Genomic DNA, 25,051 nt, shown 5'->3' with positions numbered 1-25,051 from the left:
TTATTCAATTTGTATATCTAAACAGATAAACAGTACCTTTCTATGGTAGATCGCTTATATGTTGCGACATGCCAAAGAAAAATACTGTACCTCTAGTACAATATAATATAATAGAATAATGCAATATTTTCATATTTATCGAAATCACAGATTTGTTTTTACAACAGATAAAAATTTTTATAATTTACGTATTCTTGAAACCGTGTTTTCTTATATGTTGAGACATCAAACACAAGACCGTGTTATTTATTAAACACTTGGCACTTTTCCACTTCTATTAGTTGAAATTGTAAAATTTCTTTTAAAATATATAAACCTACAGGCTTATTTTATACATATTGGTATATTAAACATATTCGGTATCTTACTTTTCATAAAGCAATAAACGTTTGGACCTGATGTTAACTAAAAAACTCACTTTTCGTCTAGTACTGGCTCATTATTATGCAGTTGTTTGTTGACCATTTGCATATTCTGCTGGTTATGACGATCTGAATTTACATAATTAACTGTATAGCCAAAAGTAGCCAAGTTAGGCTGGATCTGTTGCTTATTTTTTATATGATTATAATATTCTTAACCAATTCTTTGTTTATATTTATGCTTAAATTTTTATTTATAGAATTACTGGATTTTATGATGGCCACGCTCTCTTTAAATTTTCTATTATAAGCGTATTTTTCTTTATATAAAATTTTTGTACCATCTTGATCTATATTACAATTATTAAGTAGGCAATGATCATGAAAAACAGAGTTTACTCGATTGTATCTTAAGTCGGCGACGTGTTCCTTTAATCTGATATTTAACTTACGTTTCGTTTCTCCAATATAAATACTCTTATTCTTACAAGTACACGGAATTTCGTAAACGACATTCTTTGTTTCTTTTGCTTCTGTTCTAGTTTGCTGTATACTCTTTTTATTTTTTAGCCGGGATTTAAGTTTCTCATATTTAGGTGCGAGTTTTATGTCTACCTTTCTTAATTCTTTATTAATTTCTTCATATAATCCTTTTACATATGGAAAACTAATATATCTTATTCCTGAGCCTTGTTTTTCTATTCTTTGTTTGTCGTTTCTATTTGTTTTATCATTTATTTAAAGTAAGATACCGAATATGTTTAATATACCAATATGTATAAAATAAGCCTGTATGTTTATATATTTTAAAAGAAATTTTACAATTTCAACTAATAGAAGTGGAAAAGTGCAAAGTGTTTAATAAATAACACGGTCTTGTGTTTGATGCTCAACATATAAGAAAACACGGTTTCAAGAATACCTAAATTATAAAAATTTTTGTCATAGAAACGGCAAATTCCATCGAGAAAGAGAAAATTCACACGTACAGCTTAACAAAATGGATACTACGCACATCGACAGGACGCAAGGTGAGATTAATAAAATAATTATCGATATAAACTACTTAAAAACACACCTAAGGGAAAAGAGAACACTTAAAACACTTTCCCTTCCTAAGTCCATCGCTAAAGTAATCCCGACAAGGGATAGGAACTATTTTAATTTGAAAATACTAAGATCGGCCATAAAGTATAAATATATAAAGCTTAGAAGATAAAGCGCAATTTTAAAAAAGCTTAGAGATTAAAGCGCAATTTTAAAAAATCAAACGACAAAAATTCGAAATACTCAAACAAAAGGATCGACCCGATTATAAATTTAAGCGATTACGAAGCCAATAAACATGAGAAATTAGTAAAACGATTTCAGTATCCGCCCAACATGGAGATTAGCGCATGGAAAGAATCTCTAGTAAAAAACAAATCACAGGTTAAAATTCCTGAGGACATCCTTGAAACAATTCGTGCAGGCCTGGACTTTAGTGGCCCCAATAGATGGGAAGTTCTTGATATTATACCAGACTTAGATCGAGTATGTAACAACCTTCCTGAGCCAGAATCGCAACTTATTAAATCAAGTCTTAGTAGCAAAATTAAGAAATACATAACAAAAGAAAAAAGCAAAACTGTTATAAAAGACAAAAATTATTATAAATATAAAAATAACATTAGCAAAGTACAAACATTCCTGGTTGATAATGGACTAGAGATAATTAAAGCAGATAAATCGAAACAAGTTATTATTGTATATGCTGATTGGGTAAAAAATAAGAAATGTGAATTAGTCGAAGGTAAACAGTTTAGGCAACTCCCGATAGACCCAAAAGATATTATATATAAAGAGCTAAAAAGTAGAGTCACAAGATTACATAAAATGAATAAATTAACAAAAGCTGAAAAAGAATTTATCCTAAACGATCAGAATGATCGCACACCAAAAATTAATATTCAACTTAAGACTCACAAAGATGGCGAACAGGTTCGACCCATAGTGGACTTCAAATATTCAACGTTATATAATCTTGAAAAATTTCTAAAGCAAGAACTTAAGTCTTACCAAAATTCTAATTTTGCCATATCTAATACTGATGAGCTTTTAACAGATCTAAAAGATATGAAGATAGAAAGCACTTTTAAAATGGCTAGTTTAGACATAATTGAAATGTATCCCTCCATAACATGGGACATAATTGAAGAAAAATTAAAAAAACTTAACATAACACCAGAGATCACCCAACTAATAGAGTTTTCGTACATGAGTAATTACTTTGAAATAGAAGGTAATTATTACACCCAAAATGAAGGTATTAGTATGGGATCAGTTATAGGACCTAAACTTGCTGAATTAGTAATGATTGATATAGATGAAATAATTAATAAAATTCAAGGTATAAAATTTTACAAGCGATATGTTGACGATATTCTGATTATGTACAATACTTCTGAAATTACAATCAACCAGATAGAAGTCCTTATAAATAATTTAAATAAACGAATTCAGTTTAAAACAGAAGAAGAAGACAGTATTAATAATAGCATTAACTACTTGGACGTTAGGATTACAAGGAATAGAAATAGTATCGAATTTGAACCTTTTAAAAAGCCTTGCACTATCAGTACGACTATTAAATATAACTCTAATATACCTTTATATATCAAATATAACGTCTTTGCAATGGAATATGAAAAAATTAAAAATAGAACCAGTAAGTTAAGTAATATGTCTAAATATATAAAAGAATTAAAAAATAAATTTGTATTAAATGGATACCCAAACTATATAATTACAAAATGGGAAAAAGAAATAAATGATAAAACAAATAGAAACGACAAACAAAGAATAGAAAAACAAGGCTCAGGAATAAGATATATTAGTTTTCCATATGTAAAAGGATTATATGAAGAAATTAATAAAGAATTAAGAAAGGTAGACATAAAACTCGCACCTAAATATGAGAAACTTAAATCCCGGCTAAAAAATAAAAAGAGTATACAGCAAACTAGAACAGAAGCGAAAGAAACAAAGAATGTCGTTTACGAAATTCCGTGTACTTGTAAGAATAAGAGTATTTATATTGGAGAAACGAAACGTAAGTTAAATATCAGATTAAAGGAACACGTCGCCGACTTAAGATACAATCGAGTAAACTCTGTTTTTCATGATCATTGCCTACTTAATAATTGTAATATAGATCAAGATGGTACAAAAATTTTATATAAAGAAAAATACGCTTATAATAGAAAATTTAAAGAGAGCGTGGCCATCATAAAATCCAGTAATTCTATAAATAAAAATTTAAGCATAAATATAAACAAAGAATTGGTTAAGAATATTATAATCATATAAAAAATAAGCAACAGATCCAGCCTAACTTGGCTACTTTTGGCTATACAGTTAATTATGTAAATTCAGATCGTCATAACCAGCAGAATATGCAAATGGTCAACAAACAACTGCATAATAATGAGCCAGTACTAGACGAAAAGTGAGTTTTTTAGTTAACATCAGGTCCAAACGTTTATTGCTTTATGAAAAGTAAGATACCGAATATGTTTAATATACCAATATGTATAAAATAAGCCTGTATGTTTATATATTTTAAAAGAAATTTTACAATTTCAACTAATAGAAGTGGAAAAGTGCCAAGTGTTTAATAAATAACACGGTCTTGTGTTTGATGTCTCAACATATAAGAAAACACGGTTTCAAGAATACCTAAATTATAAAAATTTTTAATCTGTTGTAAAAACAAATCTGTGATTTCGATAAATATGAAAATATTGCATTATTCTATTATATTATATTGTACTAGAGGTACAGTATTTTTCTTTGGCATGTCGCAACATATAAGCGATCTACCATAGAAAGGTACTGTTTATCTGTTTAGATATACAAATTGAATAAACACGCCATTCAACAAGTGTTCTTTCAGATAAATGCTTTAGCCGATCCTAAATATTTGCACATTCATAAAAAAAAAAAAAAAAAAAAAATTTAGGATGAAATACAGTAAGAGTACTCTACCTTGATTGAAGAATCATTATTTAATGAATTTCATTTAAAGGATCAAATATGACCACTTGTATTTTCAGTTAATTAACAGTTATCATATTCATATTCTTCAGACAAATTTTCTTTATAATGATTTAAGTCTGTGCTATTTATTTCACTTATTTTTAACTCGGCTATAATGATATAATTGACAACAGAATACGCTCCTAGAAATTACGACCCGCCATCTTCGTTCCAACAAGTGATTCGGTGACGTCATAAGAGACCGTAAAATAGAATTATGCGGTAAGCACTCACTTTATTTCCAAAATTTCTTAAAATTTCTTTCTTGACAATATTGAGCATTATATTTAAGTAAGCTTGTAGTTTTAATAAAAGTTTAATTCCTTCCTGAACATTAATTTTTTTTTCGGCACTAATATATGACAGAATGAGTGTCTCACCCTTGTCTCACCTATAACATTTTCTTCACTTCCAACTCGTTTCTTTACGTTTCGTGGAGTTCTTTCCTGGGATAGTGGTAAAAAAGTTTGTATTTTCTATCATAAAAATACAAATATTTTTCAAAAAAATAACAATGATGGGTCAAATCGTAAGAAAGCAAAATATTTTCTAAACCTATTCTTGTGAAGTTATAGTTAAGCTTGTACTAGCATCACGATACTTATGAGAAGCTGCATTTGAGCCAATCGCATAAATTTGCAAATTCGTTAAAACTTTTAGTGTTTTTGGACAACCCATATCATAATTTGACGAAATCATATTGAAAATACAGTAGAAATACAACATTATAAAATATAAACATAAATTTCATACACTATAAGTAAATGCATACCTGTGTATCTTCAATACTGCTAGGCAGTTTGAACTTTTAACTTTTCTGTGACTGTTAACTCTAAGTTTGCAAAGAAAATACCCATGCTGACAACGAAATGCAGTTTTATAAATGTATTTTTTATTTTTCAATGTTTAATATGTTGAATCAACACGCCATTCATCAAATGTTTTTTCCAGAAAATGTTTAGTCAATCCTAAATATTTACACATTACTTAAAAAACAGAAAAAATTTAGGCTAAAATATATTAAGAGTTATGCACTTTAATCGCACAGTGAATATTGATTGCATTGCACTCAACAGATAAAATAACACCGCCTGTATTTTTAGTGATTTTACAGTTATCATATCGACATTCTTGAGACAAATTTTGTTTATAATAATTTGATTCTGTGCCTTCTGTTTCACTCATTTTTTAATTCGGCGATGATGATAATGTTGAAAACAGAATAAGATGCTGGGAATTACGACTCGCCATCTTCGTTCCATCAAGTGATTAGGTGACGTCAAAACAGACCGTAAATCAGAATTGTGCGTTAAGCACTGACTTTACTTCCAAAATTTGTTTAAATTTCTTTTTTGACAATATTTGCCATTATATTTTAATTAAATAATTAGCCAAATGTCGCTATAAAATTAGTTTCCAGTTTAAAATTTTTGTTCGAAATTTTATTTAAATTTCAAATTAAACATTTTTTAAACTGATGCAAAACACAGAAGACAAAAAGCGAAACTTGTTTATGAATATAAAATGTGTGCTAATGCATTAATAATATCATATTTATATACTGTACAGTTTATACATATTACTTTTTTCTAATGCCCAGCAATTAATGTACTGTACAGTACTCGTTTGTAATAAACATCGTTGTAACAGAAATGAATAAATGTACACAGGATATTTTTCAAATATTTCATGTATTTTTACTATCTCAAGTTAAACATCACGCGAAAACGCAAAAATGTAGGCAACAATAGATTTTCCATTGTTAGCATTTCTTTGTTGAGTAGAAATTTTCAAGGCGAAGAGACGTATTTAAAAAGTTGTGCTGTGATTTCTTGAAAAATATTGGGTTGGAGAGCAACGTGAGTAATATTTTGACAGAGTAGAAAATATTCTGTTCAAATATTTATATAAAAATAGAATTACCGATCTAGAAATTTGTTGTCAGTATTTATAAAGTTCTTATACTTGAGTAACAGCAAAGAACTAGAATAAGAAATTAATGTTAAAATAAATTTCCATATTATAAACTAATTTGAAATAGAATATATTTTATTTCGATGGCCAAAGTAAATAATAATGACCATAAATCTGTTAAAAAATATTCGCTTGACACTAAGACCTAAACGACTCACAAGTATTTTTTAAATTCAGATTGCAAAATGGAGAAATTTAAAGAAAATGCAGATATACATGTGAATAGAGATCTTGACTTGGTGTTGCGTAAGGAACGACTTGATCCTCCGTATCTCAGCATTAATTCCCAAACAGATTACGATGATGAAGATGGTTTCTCCAGTTGGGAATTGGAAAGTTATGGAGAAACAAATTATATGGAAATTGTGCAGGATCTTGCTGAGGATTATTTTGGCTACACCAATTTGAATTCGCAACAGGATGATGAGAAGAATGTTTATTTTCGTTGCGACGAGTGCGAAGATCATAGAGTATCGCGTCCTCAGAAAGTTAAGCTGCAAGCTGTCGACAATTATCTGAACAGGTAAGAATAAATATAAAAATCTTACGTATATACGTCATTAATACGTATTTGATCTCATTTTCTATTATTGTTTCTAGAAATTCAGAGTTATTATGTGAGGAGCAATTGGATCCTCCTGCTGCTAGTACGAAATTACAAAGATATGATGATTGGGATTGTTTCTTCAGTTGGGAATTGCAAAGTCACCAAGAAACGGGTTATTTGAAAGCAGTTCGTGATTTTACTGAAGATTGTTTCAACGACATCGATTCTAATTTGCAACAGGATAATAAAAACGATGTTCTGTTTTGTTGCGATAAATCGAAAAATCATTTTGCATCTATTGATGAGATAGATGAGCTTGAAGATATTAAAGATGAATCCAATAGGTGAGATTTTTATTTATATTTAATACAAATTTTTATCTCATTTTCTGAATTGTATTTATGTTAAAAATGAAATGATTCATAGAAAAATAAAAAAATGGTATTCATTATTAAAATTAATATTTAATATTCATGTTCAATTTTTCTCAATAAAAATAACATTTAATTCTGAATATTTTATGTAGTTAAAGAAAAATAATAAAATGAAACATCTAATCGTAATTAAATTTCGCTATTTCTCTTATACTTTAATGATAATGAGCAGTTCTAAATTGATGATAAATTCGATTTCGACAATGATTATTATTCTTTTGCATTTAAAACTTGTTTCTGGAAAAATCGAAGTGGAAGATCTAAAGATTTAATTTATACAATATTACATTTGATTAATTTGAGTATTTATTATTTATTAAAGTTGATAAATTTTCATGTTTTCACAAAACTTTTTCTATTTATCGGAAGTTTGTCTGAATGAGAATAGCTGTTACTTACTTTCAGTTTATCTATGATCAGTATTTTTGAAATAACCTTTTGTCAACAGATACTGAAAGAGACAAATCATCTAAAAATTCTTGTTCTGTCAGACATAAAACTTTATCATTAAAAGATAAGTATCTCTAATTGTAGAATACTTTGCAGTTAATATAGATTTTTCATTCTCTGTTGCTTTATTATTTCTGTTCCACGTAAAAAATATAGCATTGTCTTTATCACAGACAATTACATGAATTCGAAAACTGAAAAACTAGAATGATCTCAGATCGAATCCTTTAGAACTGCAAAGTTGTAGGAAAAACATTTTTATTTGGTTCTTGCACCTTAAATGGATTAATATGTACTGTACCTGTATTACTTCAGCCGTGTTTCATAAAATCCAGGGCAAGCTGTACAAGCTTTTTAGTTGTAGACAGCATATTATATTAATGATTATTGTCCAACTTGTAAAATGCTTTTAACGCCATTGTATGAGAGTAAGGTGTTACACTACTTTTAACACTTACCATAGATGAAGGTGTTACGTTTATAAATCAACAGTGCCTTTGAGGGAAAAAGATAGTATCAACTCATGTCACGTTCTTCCATTGGAAAACATCAAGACAATGTAGCATAACTTCATCTACCGAATATTTCTATATGAAAGGCTACGCGCATCAATAACATTTAATTCTGTAATAAAGTTTGATACATAACACTTTCACTCAAGCAGAAAAATCAATACTTTCCTCCATTTAAATGTTCAATTTTATTTTACTGTTTAATATTTCGTTAAGAATGATAAATATGTATTATCAATGGTTTACAATTGATTTACATTTTTCATTTTGATACAACAGGATAATAGAAGATACGACATCCAATGTGCATGAAAAATTGATGAACCATGCACCAAAAAAGAAAAGATTCGCTAAATTAAGAAAATTTTTTAAATTCTTCTTTTGGTATGTATGTTTAATATATGTAGCCTATATAAATATATATTTGATATGCACACATAGGCTGTTTGACAAATTCTTATAACACTTGAGGTTATGTTAATATTTTTTAACTTAGATAAAGTCGTACATATCCTTCAAAATATTGATTGAATTTCTACATATCGCTTAATTTGTAGATTTGTGTACACTTTCGATTCGTAATCACGAACAACTAGGTAGATAATAAAAGTCTAAACAAGTGTTTAAGAATAACAACTCTACTGAATTAGTTGGTTAACTAACCTAAATTAGAAAAAAATAGCTATTGATTTGAAAATTATTTAGATAATTGAATATTTTAGATGAAAATTTTATTTACTTTTATTTTATTTTTACAGAACACAGAAGAATTTCAGAATTTACATCTATTTGAACAGAATTACTATTGTATATTCCATCATATATTTTCAATTTATTGATACATTATTTGTATTTGTTAACTTTCAAGTTTATGAATCTTAATTCTGTTCGTAATTATTATTATTTTCATTGAAATATGTTCGAAAATGGAAAAAATCAAATTTGTAAATAAAAAAGTTTTAAAATTGAAACTTTCCAAAAAAGCTTTAATTTGAAAATTTCCAAAAAAATTTAAAATTAAAATTTCAAAAATTTTAAATTTAAAATTTTCAAAAAGTTTTAAAATTGAAAATTTCCAAAAAAAATTTAAAATTAAAATTTTCAAAACAATTTTTAAATTTAAAATTTTCAAAAAGGTTTTAAAATTGAAAATTTCCAAAAAAAATTTAAAATTAAAATTTTCAAAACAATTTTTAAATTTAAAATTTTCAAAAAGGTTTTAAAATTGAAAATTTCCAAAAAAAATTTAAAATTAAAATTTTCAAAACAATTTTTAAATTTAAAATTTTCAAAAAGGTTTTAAAATTGAAAATTTCCAAAAAAAATTTAAAATTAAAATTTTCAAAACAATTTTTAAATTTAAAATTTTCAAAAAGGTTTTAAAATTGAAAATTTCCAAAAAAAATTTAAAATTAAAATTTTCAAAACAATTTTTAAATTTAAAATTTTCAAAAAGGTTTTAAAATTGAAAATTTCCAAAAAAAATTTAAAATTAAAATTTTCAAAACAATTTTTAAATTTAAAATTTTCAAAAAGGTTTTAAAATTGAGAATTTCCAAAAAAAATTTAAAATTAAAATTTTCAAAACAATTTTTAAATTTAAAATTTTCAAAAAGGTTTTAAAATTGAAAATTTCCAAAAAAAATTTAAAATTAAAATTTTCAAAACAATTTTTAAATTTAAAATTTTCAAAAAGGTTTTAAAATTGAAAATTTCCAAAAAAAATTTAAAATTAAAATTTTCAAAACAATTTTTAAATTTAAAATTTTCAAAAAGGTTTTAAAATTGAAAATTTCCAAAAAAAATTTAAAATTAAAATTTTCAAAACAATTTTTAAATTTAAAATTTTCAAAAAGGTTTTAAAATTGAAAATTTCCAAAAAAAATTTAAAATTAAAATTTTCAAAACAATTTTTAAATTTAAAATTTTCAAAAAGGTTTTAAAATTGAAAATTTCCAAAAAAAATTTAAAATTAAAATTTTCAAAACAATTTTTAAATTTAAAATTTTCAAAAAGGTTTTAAAATTGAAAATTTCCAAAAAAAATTTAAAATTAAAATTTTCAAAACAATTTTTAAATTTAAAATTTTCAAAAAGGTTTTAAAATTGAAAATTTCCAAAAAAAAATTAAAATTAAAATTTTCAAAACAATTTTTAAATTTAAAATTTTCAAAAAGGTTTTAAAATTGAAAATTTCCAAAAAAAATTTAAAATTAAAATTTTCAAAACAATTTTTAAATTTAAAATTTTCAAAAAGGTTTTAAAATTGAAAATTTCCAAAAAAAATTTAAAATTAAAATTTTCAAAACAATTTTTAAATTTAAAATTTTCAAAAAGGTTTTAAAATTGAAAATTTCCAAAAAAAATTTAAAATTAAAATTTTCAAAACAATTTTTAAATTTAAAATTTTCAAAAAGGTTTTAAAATTGAAAATTTCCAAAAAAAATTTAAAATTAAAATTTTCAAAACAATTTTTAAATTTAAAATTTTCAAAAAGGTTTTAAAATTGAGAATTTCCAAAAAAAATTTAAAATTAAAATTTTCAAAACAATTTTTAAATTTAAAATTTTCAAAAAGGTTTTAAAATTGAAAATTTCCAAAAAAAATTTAAAATTAAAATTTTCAAAACAATTTTTAAATTTAAAATTTTCAAAAAGGTTTTAAAATTGAAAATTTCCAAAAAAAATTTAAAATTAAAATTTTCAAAACAATTTTTAAATTTAAAATTTTCAAAAAGGTTTTAAAATTGAGAATTTCCAAAAAAAATTTAAAATTAAAATTTTCAAAACAATTTTTAAATTTAAAATTTTCAAAAAGGTTTTAAAATTGAAAATTTCCAAAAAAAATTTAAAATTAAAATTTTCAAAACAATTTTTAAATTTAAAATTTTCAAAAAGGTTTTAAAATTGAAAATTTCCAAAAAAAATTTAAAATTAAAATTTTCAAAACAATTTTTAAATTTAAAATTTTCAAAAAGGTTTTAAAATTGAAAATTTCCAAAAAAAATTTAAAATTAAAATTTTCAAAACAATTTTTAAATTTAAAATTTTCAAAAAGGTTTTAAAATTGAAAATTTCCAAAAAAAATTTAAAATTAAAATTTTCAAAACAATTTTTAAATTTAAAATTTTCAAAAAGGTTTTAAAATTGAAAATTTCCAAAAAAAATTTAAAATTAAAATTTTCAAAACAATTTTTAAATTTAAAATTTTCAAAAAGGTTTTAAAATTGAGAATTTCCAAAAAAAATTTAAAATTAAAATTTTCAAAACAATTTTTAAATTTAAAATTTTCAAAAAGGTTTTAAAATTGAAAATTTCCAAAAAAAATTTAAAATTAAAATTTTCAAAACAATTTTTAAATTTAAAATTTTCAAAAAGGTTTTAAAATTGAAAATTTCCAAAAAAAATTTAAAATTAAAATTTTCAAAACAATTTTTAAATTTAAAATTTTCAAAAAGGTTTTAAAATTGAAAATTTCCAAAAAAAATTTAAAATTAAAATTTTCAAAACAATTTTTAAATTTAAAATTTTCAAAAAGGTTTTAAAATTGAAAATTTCCAAAAAAAATTTAAAATTAAAATTTTCAAAACAATTTTTAAATTTAAAATTTTCAAAAAGGTTTTAAAATTGAAAATTTCCAAAAAAAATTTAAAATTAAAATTTTCAAAACAATTTTTAAATTTAAAATTTTCAAAAAGGTTTTAAAATTGAAAATTTCCAAAAAAAATTTAAAATTAAAATTTTCAAAACAATTTTTAAATTTAAAATTTTCAAAAAGGTTTTAAAATTGAAAATTTCCAAAAAAAATTTAAAATTAAAATTTTCAAAACAATTTTTAAATTTAAAATTTTCAAAAAGGTTTTAAAATTGAAAATTTCCAAAAAAAATTTAAAATTAAAATTTTCAAAACAATTTTTAAATTTAAAATTTTCAAAAAGGTTTTAAAATTGAAAATTTCCAAAAAAAATTTAAAATTAAAATTTTCAAAACAATTTTTAAATTTAAAATTTTCAAAAAGGTTTTAAAATTGAAAATTTCCAAAAAAAATTTAAAATTAAAATTTTCAAAACAATTTTTAAATTTAAAATTTCAAAAAGGTTTAAAATTGAAAATTACCAAAAAAAATTAAAATTGAAAACTTCCAAGAAAAGTTTAAAATTTAAAAATTTTTAAAAAAGTTTTAAATTTGAAAATTTTCTAAAAAGTTAAATACTTATAATTTAAAAACAAAATTGTTATTTTTCATTTATTTTTTATTCATTGCTATTGCAAAAAGAAGTTTATTTCTTGTTGATTTATTCTAAATGTTTGTTTAAATACATTGTATGTTAGTTTATATGTTTCTTATTTGTTATTTATTCATATTCAATAGAAGAAACGTTCATATTTGTACAAAAAGGAATTCTGTTTTTTGTTAACCTACTGTTGTCATTTGTAGAAGAAGGTATTTTGTTTTTTGTAAAATACAGTTGGTATTTGTAGAAAAGGGTATTCTGTTTCTTGTAAACCTACGTTTAGTATTTGTAAGGAAAGGGATTTTTTTCTTTTAAATTTACAGTTGGTGCTTGTAGGAAAGAGAATTCTGTTTCTTGTAAACCGACAGTTATTTGTAACAAAAAAGGATTTTGTTTGTTTTATCTTTTTAGCAATATTTTCTTGCTATTCATATTATATTCTTTTATACTGAAATAATTGATATGTTATATATTCGTTCATATATATTTTAAAAATGATTTTTCGCTATTTATATTTTATTCATTTACATTAAGAAAAATTTCATGTTATTTATTTGTTTCAGTATCTTCAGAAAAGTTTTTTGTTATTTACATTTTATGCTTTAATACTATAAAAATTTCATGTTATTTATTCGTTTTTTATATTTAAAAAAAATTTTGCTATCTGAATTTTATTCTTTTATACTAAAAAATATTCGATATGTTATGTATTTGTTTTTCTATATTCAAAAAAAGTTTTTTGCTATTTAAAATTTACTTCTTTATACAAAAAAAATTGACATGTTATTTATTCGTTTATATATATTTAAAAAAAGTTTTTTCCTATTTATATTTTATTCGTTTATACTAAAAAAATTTCATATGTTATTTATTCGTTTTTGTATACTCAAAAAATGTTTCTTTGCTACTTAAATTATATTTTTTTATACTGAAAAACATTTAATATGTTATTTATTCGTTTTTTTCTATTTAAAAAAAGTTTGTTGCTATTCAAATTTCATTTTTTCATACTAAAAAAATTGATATGTTATTTGTTCGTTTTCATATATCAAAAAAAAGTTTTATTGCAAAATATATTTAATTCGTTTATATTAAAAAAGATTGTTTGTTATTTATTTCTTCTTTATATTAAGAAAAACAGTTTTTCTGTCAATTATATTTTATTCGTTTATATTTTAAAAAGTACATTTGTTATTTATTCGTTTTTTTATATTTATAAAATGTTTTATTGCTATTTATATTTAATTCGTTTATGTAAAATAAAATTGTTATTTATTTATTATTCATTTATATTAAAAAAAATTTTCATGTCGTTACATAACTCTGGATATCTTCTGTTTTCGAAGTTAAGACAATGAAGAAAATATACATTTTCAAGTCTATGTTTTAATCCATTTTTTACACCAACCACAGAAGTAACAGCTAAAAATACATGAAGATAAACTTCACGAAAAAACAAACAGTAAGTAGATTAATTCTACTTACTGTTTGTTTTTTCGTGAAGTTTATCTTCATGTATTTTTAGCTGTTACTTCTGTGGTTGGTGTAAAAAATGGATTAAAACATAGACTTGAAAATGTATATTTTCTTCATTGTTCATTTATACTTCGAAAAAAGATTTTTGTTGTTTTTATATCATAATTTTTCAAATATCATTAAAATATCTTTGATATATTTTGTATAGTTGCTCTTGAAATTTTCAAATAAATAATAAATATGTAATCTTATTATGTTAAAAATGTTTTTTAATAAATCAAATGTTTTAAATTAAAGTGTTTGAATGAATTATTAAATTTGTTAGTTTAAGAATATCATTTGGTGACACTCTATAAGGCTGTTATAGTTTTAAACGTTAAATAAAATTACTACAAAAATAAGAAATTATATCTCATTTATAGAGCATTATAAAATAAAATTTAAACATAAAAGCTTTTATATATATTCTGTAAAGTATACTTTATTACGTATACTGTATTGCAATATACAGTATATTGAACTCACGGAGAGCGTTTTAAATGTTCATACATACAAGGATGAAACATATCTTTATTCACAGGCTATTAAAATCTTTGCATTAATATTGTATGATCATGGATGTGTTTCTTTGACTTTCTCTATTAAATTTCAAAATTTCAAAGTTAATTAAACCTCGAAACATGTCACATGGGATGCGCTCTGCAATTGCTTAGCACAGCTGCAAAGGCGACCCTTGTCCTGAAACAATAAGAAAGTTGGCAAATCGATTAAAATATATTGCTCTAAACAGAAGAAGCACAACAAAGAATGGTGGAAAAGAAGATAGTTTTCATTCTTGGTTGGCCAAAAAGAACAACGAAAACTGGCAGCATTATACTGCAGGCAAGCAGGATGCTAAAAGAATTGTAGCTGCAGCACAAGCAGAACATCATCGACATCTTTATAAGCAATTTTACACTTGGGATGATGAGAACATTTATTGACTGACAATAAGGTGAATGAGGGCAGCACGTGATATCGAGCACACGTGCGTTTATAATAAGAATGGTCAGTGTCTGCGGGATAAGAAGAAAATCTTCAGCCATTGGCACGAGCACTTTAATGAAATCACAAGCATTTAATTCCCACACCCCCGATTCCCGAGTCTTCCCCGCGTTGGGTTTGTCCTTCGGATCACGGTTGGGGAGGACTCTGTAGGAATTGAAAATATGAAGAAAAAAACACTAGGTTTAGATGACTTGCCAGATGACATCATGAAAATCAAGGATCTGCAAACTGAGGCTACAACATTGCTAACTGCGTTCTTCAATGCTATAGTCTGTCTAGTAGACCTTTGACGATCTGGGCATAAGCATCAGTATAACGCTCTTCAAAAACAAGGGCGACCCAGTAGAATGCTTCAACGAATCAGTTTGCTTTCTCACATTATAAAAATCTTTGAGCAAGACTTCGACCGACATCTGCATGATATCATCCAGATCAGTGTTGGCCGGTATAATTTTGTGAAAGACCATGGTACTACTGACACGATCATTGCAGCCTGCAGGTCGATGAAGAAACCCTGGTAGAAAAATAAACCTTTATACGTCGTGTTCCTCGACTTGGAAAAGGCCGAGTATAAAACTGACTGATATCGTACACACTCCAAGATAACAGTGTGGCTAAGGATCTTGTCAGCTGCGTCACAATGCTGTACATGAATACCAGCAGCTGAGTTAGATGCTCTGCTGGAACTCTCGACAACTTCCTAGTGAGCATTGGCATTCATCAGGGCCCTGCACTTTTTTTGCTGCTGTTCATTTTGTCATCATGGATTTTAAAGGCGACATGCTTTTAACGCTGCTTTATGCTGATGACGTCATGCTTCCAGTTAGTACCCAAAAGCAGCTACAATCTCAAGTTCAAGCCTAGAGCATATGTCAGCTGTTTCACCCTACAACAACACCAAGAAGATCAAATATTTAAAAATGATTTCAAGAGAAAGATCCAGTTTAACAGTGATAGCCTGAATAAAACGCATGCTTTTCGTTCCCTCTGCTTAATCCTACATTATGTCAGTGGCATTGACAACAACGTCTGTGCAACAGTAAATGTAAAAGGGCTGTGATGTTGAGAAATCACCAATGTTCTCTATGACAAAATAATTCCGATGCGCCTAAACTCGATAATCTATTGAACTGTGGTATGACCTGTCGCACTATATGGAACCGAATGTTGGCTATCTGCGAAAGAAAGGCCATCTGAAGCTGCATCTCCATAGAATGGAGATGCGCACGGCTTTAAGTATGCTTGGTCTAGCTCTCTTCGATCAAATCACCAATAACACGATTTTTCTAAAATTTGGCATCGATCGAATTGAAGCAAAAATGTGAGAAAAACACTCACACTGCTTTTGCCATGTCTGATGATTGGCCCCGGATAGAGTTTCCAACATCACTTTCCCCAATAGAATTGACAGCTGACAAACGTGCAGAAGATTATAGGAGGAAGAATATGCGGCTGATACCGCACAATATGCCATCAATGCAGACTTGACGGTTTTTCATCTGAACCCAGACGACACACTTGATCGTGCTAGTGCAAAAATGCTAAGATGAAAAAAAAATCTGTAATATGTAATATACATTTTTTGAATGCCGTTGAAAACATACTTTTATTTAAATCACGGTTAAAGTCCTGAAACATAGTCAATTTCAAATTCTGTTTAAATTTAATTAATTTACGATGTTTCACGAGAGTTATAAATTTACAACGTTTAAGATATTTACAATATAGGTTTCAACACACAAAATAAATAAGAGTGCAAATAGTCCATTAATCTTGAACAGATCCATCGAGGAGACATTTTACGACACAATCCTTGAGTAGTAACTAGGTGTAGCACATTCCGGCGTTCTTCGAAGATGCAGCGAAATAAAAGTAACCTTGCTTCCAGCTTAACGTTAATTAAACAACATTCTGATCGGAGTTCCGTTAATCAACTCAACTGTTGACTTGAAGTTTTAAGCCAAGCTTAAACTGAATGTTTCCAGCCTAAACTTTAACGTTTTATATGGATTGAACAGCGTGATTAGTTCACCAATCAGTGCTCTTCTGCTCTCTCGGAGATTTGAAGGTAGTCTGATGATTGGCAGTAAATCAGTGATTATGCATTCAAATCTACTGGTCGTTTTCGATCAGAGTTTTTATGGCGTCGACCGTTGCTCGTTTGAAATAGAGAAGGCACTAAATATAGAATGATTGTCGAGATAGAATCGTGCAGAAACACGATTCTATCTCGACAATCATTCTATATTTGAAAGTACAGTACATATAACATTATAATTTCATTTTTCGAATTATTTAATATAATATAGGTTTTTATAAATAATTCGTAATAAATTGAGTCTGACCGTACTGGAAATACACACTTTATTCGTATTGTTTTAAAGTGAGTACAACATAATATGAACTGAGTTCGATATAAAATTCATAAATTTCTTCTATAAATAAAATAAATTTACGGATGAATTTACTGCTAAATAAATAACAATTACATTGCGAAAACATATATCTTATTACCTTAAGATGTACAGTACAAATTTTTTATAGGAAATTAAATTTGATTAATGTTTCAAATTTTTGTTTTTTTTTTTTTAGAAAAAAGTTCGAGAGAAAAGATAAATATGATTTTTCGTATCATTTGACTACTGGAATATAGGGCGAAAGAACACGTCAATCTATCAATGTGTTACTGCCATCTGTACTCTAACCGTGTAAAAATAACACATTCAAAAATTACAGCCAAACCGTGCCTGCCTCATCCACTTTGATTAAATCAATCTGCTCTTCACATCAGAAACCAAGCTCTCTAACAACAGATACAATAATAAATAGTATAGTCTTTTCTGGAATAACATCAAATAAAACTAATCATCCTTCTTTATCAAGTGTTGTCATTTTTCTGTTTACCCGAATAATCTAGTTTTTAAAACTTCACATGTATAGTGCAGCTAGTAAAAGAAACTAATGCATTGAGAAACAAGTAATAAATGTGTTATGCAAGCATTTCTACTTTTACGATTTACTAGACCAGGGATCGGAAAGTGCGGCTCACGAGCCGCATGCGGCTATTTGCAAAGACGTTTGTGGTTCTTTGGACATAAACTCCAATCTCACCTTATCTCAAGCAGCCTTATAATTTATGAGTTTACCAGATAGAGTCGCCGAACAAACTTCGACTCGTAGGGCATACTCTCACCATTGTTTAGCCCGTCCGCACATGACCACTCGCGTTGATCAATATGAATCGCATGCGAGTGGTATAATTTAAAGCATATCTATATATATAACCTATTGAACGCATGACTGTTTGTCCCTGTAACGGTATGACGAAAACGGCTACTAGAGGCGCCCTTGTCGTGTGTCGTATTTCGCACATTTATATTAACAATATTAATTATTATTTACATTAACAGTATAAATTGTTATTATTCATTTGGCCAGTAGCCAATAACAATATAAATAATACAGTATATTTGTAATAGGAATTTATTATTGTCACGGTATGCCTGTAACGGGCACTAGGCGGCGTCCTTCAACGCAATTGGTCGGCGATCGGCCAAGCAGTTAAGCTTCGATGCAGCTCTCTGGTACTTTTGGTATATTGTTTCCATGACAATTTCGCTGTTCTCACTTGACAAACTACCGACCTCTGTACTAGATGATCGGAAATTTCAACAATTTTTATGACTATTGCATCCTAAATATACACTTCCATCTCCAGAAATCTTAACAAACGATTTGATTCCGAGACTTTACAATGAGACGAAGAAAAAAATTATGAACGAACTGAGCCATACTGCAACAGTTTGCTTAATATTAGAACGATGCTCAATTACTATTTATGCTATAATAGTACACTACATAAGCTCAAGTCTGCAGTTACGTTCTAATACATTGCAATCCTTCGAAATCAGCAGAGAACATATTTCAAACAATACAACAGATACTCTTATGCATATTATGATCGATTGGCAAATCACTTAAAAAATTATAGGTGTTGTTAATGATTACGATAATAGTGTGAGTATATTTTAGTATTTTATTTTATTTTTATGTAGACACATATGATCTATATAAAAAAAATTTAAAATAATATTTATTTGTTTCATTTTCAACAAAGTGTTATAAAAAATTAAAATGATCGTTTGTATTTGATACTTAATTGAGAGTTGACAAAACGTATAAAATAGCGACTATATATTTTGTTCCACGTACGTAAATAATAGAGTTTTCTTAGCAAAACGTGGTGTTGTACAGGAAAAGTACTTTTACAGATGCAACTTCCGTTTTATTTCTGATAGTTGGCTGTATTTTCGCTTTTTTTGAATTTGATCAAAAACATTTCACTGTTTACCATTGTTGACATTTATTAAGACACATAACTGTTATACCCTCTAGATTAATTTCCAAAAAATTACTGGGAATCTACTATCTTATCTACTTTCAATTTTGATTTTGTTTTTAGGAAATTGTAGATTAATTAATCACTATTAGATAATGAAATTGAAGGGTTTATTTACATTTACTTGCGTTTAAAATTAATAGTTGGTTTAATGACAATTAGTTGATTAATTGTTTTAAGAAAGTTATTATTGATATTTGAACAAAGTTCGCTGAAAGTGTTCATATTTATTTCACGATATTGTGGAATGTTCATTACTCGTGCAACGGTCGAATAGATAACATTATGAAAAAGTCGTTTGAAAGAGTTTTACGTAACGGACATATGATAAATTTAAGCACGTGATAGACTGTCTGGATGTTACGTTTGTTAAATAAGGTTTACTGACTTAAGAAAAATCTTCGAAATTGAAAGGTTGATACTTTATCGTTCTATTCATTTAATTATAATACGAGATTCTATTTATGTAATTATAATTACACGAATACGACTGACACGATTAGAAAAAAAAAGTTCAATGTTATGATACTGAGGGAAGGTTTATGTACTACATAATTAATAAATTATTTGAAGTATATAATATACATGCAGACGTAGGAAACATGCATATTCTTTATACAGCAAATCGTAGAGTGATGTGAGTGATTGACAATGAAATATTTGTTTATAGTCAATTTCAATTTCAATTTCAAAGTACAGAATACTTAGATATTACATGTATGTACAGGTACAATAAAACCTGTTTATACAGGAGATCTATTCTTAATGTGCTGTCCAGCTAACGAATACGATAAAAAGCGTGTAATCAACCGTAAAAATTCTATTTTGATCTGAACGTTTCGTTTTCTATTCCGATAGCTAAGGGCGATAACTGAGGTTTTCTTATCGATCATTCTCGAGGTGCCGTTAGAATCATAACGAAAGTAAAAATAACATGTCGACTTTAGGTGTAAAAAATTATATTGTCTAACGAGCAATTGAAGAGATAGAAAATTGGCATTGAACGTTACTAATCTCGGTTTTTTATCTTCGAGATAATGCTTTTCGGATGAATGATACATGCTTCGATAATTTAGCCGTCTTCCCAAGCCATTATTATTATTTCAAATATGCAATAAATTACGAAAAAAGCTAGACGCAAAACGGCATTTACAGGTAAGCTCTCTATGCTGTAGCTTAGTGCAGTGAGTTTGAAGAGGGCTCAAAAATTTGTACAAAAAAAAAGATGAAAATTGTAGTCAAATTTTGTAAGAATATTTTTTTACAAACCAATAAAATATATTTTACATTTTGTGTAATATTAACTTTTATTAATAACCAATATTGTTTTTGTATTACATTTCTAATGATTTTTCTTTTTAGTATATAATATATAAGTCAATAACGCTATTAAATTTATGTAATAAAATGTGAACAGAGTTAGAAGACGTAACAAATACCGACAAATTAATTTCGATTACCCGGTATTTATAATTGTAAGGTGATATGAAATTACCTTTGATTTCTATTGATAACAGATGCTAGTCATACCGGTTCGGTGATTGTATTGATAATTAAAAGCAATGATAAATTTTAGTTAAAGAAAAATAAAGAAAAACGTAGCCTATATGAAAAAACCTCTGTTTAATAAACGAGTGTTTGTTTCGATTTTCGTGTATTGCTGAATGTAAAGTACGTATTTATATTATATCTCAAGTTTATGTTTTATTTATAACAATAAGTCAGCAGTTGACATAAGCTGAAAGATTTAACATGCTTTATAAATTTGTTTCGATTTATATCGTGTGATAGAAATGAAAAAAATAAACACATGAGAGCAATTCGGAAGAAAAAAATATATCGTACCACTATTCATAATAGTTTGCACTTAGAAAAATAACTAAATGTAAAAATAGAGCAGTTAGATAGATTGCATGTTGGACATTTCATAAAAATTCAGATCTTAGTACATTAATAAAAAGATCACAAAATCTTTACATTATTTATATTATCTTGTACTTTAACTGTGTATAAATATGCTCTCGATACAGGATAGACGAAACATACTTCTTGTTTTTACAATATTAGTATTTTCAAAAATGTATTTTCATATATTTTTACTGCAAAAATAACGAATTATTTCAGAAAACTGTAATTATTTAATAAAATTTTAATAATTTTTACATTTTTTTTAATTGTTCACATAAAACTCGGTTTAATACGAGTTAACATTTTCTAATATTGCGATGTATCTTTACTATTAAGAAACGTGCGTAAATAAATGTAATATAGTAATAGGCACGTTTCTGCAAGTGTTTTACCGACTCACTGATGCATAATTTGCAGCGAAATGCGCAATTTCGAAATTACGCATCACTTATTGACTAATGCTTGTATACAGAAATTCAGCTTGGTAACCCGATGTAAAAATAACTCAAAGATTAAGCTCTTCAATGGGTGAATTAACATAAAAAATGTTAAAATGTAAGTGAAAATTCAAAATTAATTGTGTATGCAAAATTGGCTATCATCAAAGTATCTCTGCGAAAGATAATAGAAATATATACTTTTTAAGTATGGCAATGTATTTTTCATGGAAAATGTCGCTTGACGCATTTCTGATTTCTCGGGTGTCTATTTATTTATGGGTCGAGTCTAAGATTTAAAAAAAAAAAAAATAGCAACGAGTTAAATAACTTTCTAAGTCAGATGTTATAAGATCTTATTTAGAAAATAAAATTTTCATTACAATTATAATCAATTTTGCACATTGAAGTTGCCCAAGCTTCTCGTGGGCATTATCATAACTGTGCTAATTAGATTCAAATGGAATAAAAAGTTAAATAGAAAAACCGTACAACTTAAAAAGAGCAATAAAAACTTTAGACGTATTTCAATTATCGTGTAATTGGGTATTCAACATATTGTTTGTCGACAATTTTGTACTATATTTTTTTACGGTTGAAATAAATGCTATGATTAAACAATATGCCATACATTTCGGCTTTAAAATTCTGTTTTAAAGATACAATTCTGCTACACAATAAATTGTTTGAAAAAAAGCAATTTCAACAACTCTTTTTACAAGTATTTTAAATTTATTACTACTTACAATATCTTAAACCCAGCAATTTTTACATACATTTTGTAATAACTACAAAATTGCCCAATTCATTGCAAACGCTATCAACGAGGTCTAACTCTAAAATACACAAAACAAAATGGTAGTACAAATCTACAATAAATATAAAAGCACACTTACAAATCTAATATTTTCTCACAAGACTACTTCTCATTATTACAATCTAATGTAAAGGCAGCCTTCCTATTCAATGCGATTATCTAAATATAACTTCAAGGCCGTACACATTGTATTCTCTTGTATCGGCAAGAAGTGCGATCTTCTAAGCTACATTGCCCCGTCGTGAAGTGTGACGTAATTGTTATATAATACTAGTTGTTTGCATTTATGGTGGTTGATACGCGGGGAATAATGCCTTCCGGGCAGACTTTTAAGGGTAACTGGCTCCTATTCAAGCGATGCGGACGTGGAGAAAACCCGGAAAACTCCACGTAGCCAGTCCGTCCGGGCGTGGCGCGACCCCACGACCGAACTCCCAGTGTTTAGGGATCGGAACCTCTTGGCCACTGGTGGGCCACGGCTATACTTATCTAAGTATGCAATACAAGCGACCAGTTAGTTACAAATTATACCAAATTACAATTTACGAACAACAGTAGAATTTATATTTTTGAACATCTTTAATACAATAAAACTGAAGAAATTTCCATTATATGTTTTTTTGTTTATAAATTATTCCTGGTGTTTTAGGGACTATGCAACAGTAGTAAATTTGAGTATGCAAAAAAGTAACAAAATTTACTTCTCGTCAAAGGAGCTGAATGCTTTGGAAAACTAAAAATTATTATATTGCATTATCCGGATTCCTCTAATATCCCGATCACTCTGGCCCACAGTAGTTCGAATATCAGAGAGTCCATTATATTTTTCATCCGACGAAAAATTATACACCACTTTACGTTCATTTTGTGTTATTTTCATATGATCTTGATATTAAAATGCATTAGAATTTAATATATCATATTTGTTACAACAATTATTAGGAATTATTAGAAATTTTTAAAAAGTATTTTAAACTAACAGATCGTTATTAGAATCAACAATAGATTCGAAATTCAAGAAAAAGCATTAATTCGAACATTGTAATATTTTTGAAATTATTCCTACCTATAGCTGTGTGTGTATTGACGTGTATTTTACTAATATCTAAAGATGAAATAAAAATGAAAAATACGGTATTTGTCGTAATAATTTTCATATGACAAGCATCGATGCTATTATATTTCGATGAGGAAAGTCGAGACAGTGAAGTTATGGAAGAAAGGGTTTTATATCTCGAAAGAGAATATGATTTAATGAAAGATTTTATTTCTTATTAGCATTCACACTTTTTCTTTTATAAAACTTACTTTTACCTTGAAAATTAAGCGTTTTGCCATCTTATAGTAACTCTAAATATAAAAAGTTTTTATAACAAAATCTGATAACAGATAGCCTCATACATAATTTTATTTTTGCTAGATAATATAAAAGTCTTTTCAATCAAAACTCACGACAGACCGGAAAGTTACGCAACATTCGTCGCTTGATTTATAGTAACGCAGTGTATCGTCTTCGGAGTTACTAAAAAACTTGCTAAAAGTTTTGAGTTAGGCTCAAAGACGAAGCCCATTAAAAAAAACGTCTGTCAGAACGCATTTTAACTTTTCAGATCGAGCCACAATTGAAATTTTGTGTCGTGGCACTTTGAAAAATGTGCAAAACGCATTTTGGCATATTCAATAAGATCACAAAAAAGAATTCCTGTCGATAATCTCTACATAATGAAAGACAATACCACAACGCATTGTTATTGATGCAGCCATAGTGCAATATGATAAATATGTGTTAAAAAATAAGTAAATATTTATTCATTATTTAGAATGAAATCGAATTTATATCTACATAGAGAATAATAACGAAAATAAACAGCCTCATTTATCTGATTTCTCAGAGAAAAACATCAATTTATTATTATTTGTTACTAATATTAATATAAAAATTTGTGGGAGTGTCATCATTAAAGACAAATCTGCAATTAAAATTAGAGAATTCGTCTGTTAACCAAGCAGTACAGTACCCAATTATAGCAATATTACATAAACCATTATTCTGAACAGCTAATGCAATGAACTTTTATAAATACATTTCTTATCTGATATATTTTATTCATTAATTAATGTGGAATAATTAATCATGTCCGTTACTATCGTGACCCGTACTGTTAATTTTTTCACAGTGAATTAGGAATTCAAATTTACGAAAGTTTTTAATACCGATTAATTAAATGATCAATATTCAAAATGTTACCGGATAACTAAGTACTATTAAGTTATGTACTAACAGGGCACTCTATACATCGCATCGTTTTTTAATATTCTTCAGTTTTTTATCCATTTTTTCACCCCTTCACCAATGGCCAAATGTATATAATCACAGT

General features: G+C 26.7%; 1 protein-coding gene across 1 annotated transcript; it reads left to right on the top strand.

Moving 5' to 3' along the window:
• Nucleotides 1-1,745: 1,745 nt before the first annotated feature.
• On the top strand, nt 1,746-3,710 carry LOC136982056 (uncharacterized protein MAL8P1.12-like). The gene has a single exon (XM_067278490.1). It carries the CDS (start codon nt 1,746-1,748, stop codon nt 3,708-3,710), a length of 1,965 nt encoding a protein of 654 aa, XP_067134591.1.
• Nucleotides 3,711-25,051: the final 21,341 nt, after the last annotated feature.

Source organism: Centruroides vittatus, unplaced genomic scaffold, assembly GCF_030686945.1.
Source record: "Centruroides vittatus isolate TY-2023 unplaced genomic scaffold, ASM3068694v2 contig_803, whole genome shotgun sequence".
In the NCBI taxonomy this organism is placed as follows: domain Eukaryota; kingdom Metazoa; phylum Arthropoda; class Arachnida; order Scorpiones; family Buthidae; genus Centruroides; species Centruroides vittatus.
The sequence above is the reverse complement of the archived record's forward strand: the minus strand, read 5'-3'. Positions and strand labels throughout refer to the sequence as shown.

Excerpts from the sequence above, each read along its gene's own strand:
- LOC136982056 (XM_067278490.1), top strand. The coding sequence starts at position 1,746 with ATGGAGATTAGCGCATGGAAAGAATCTCTAGTAAAAAACAAATCACAG.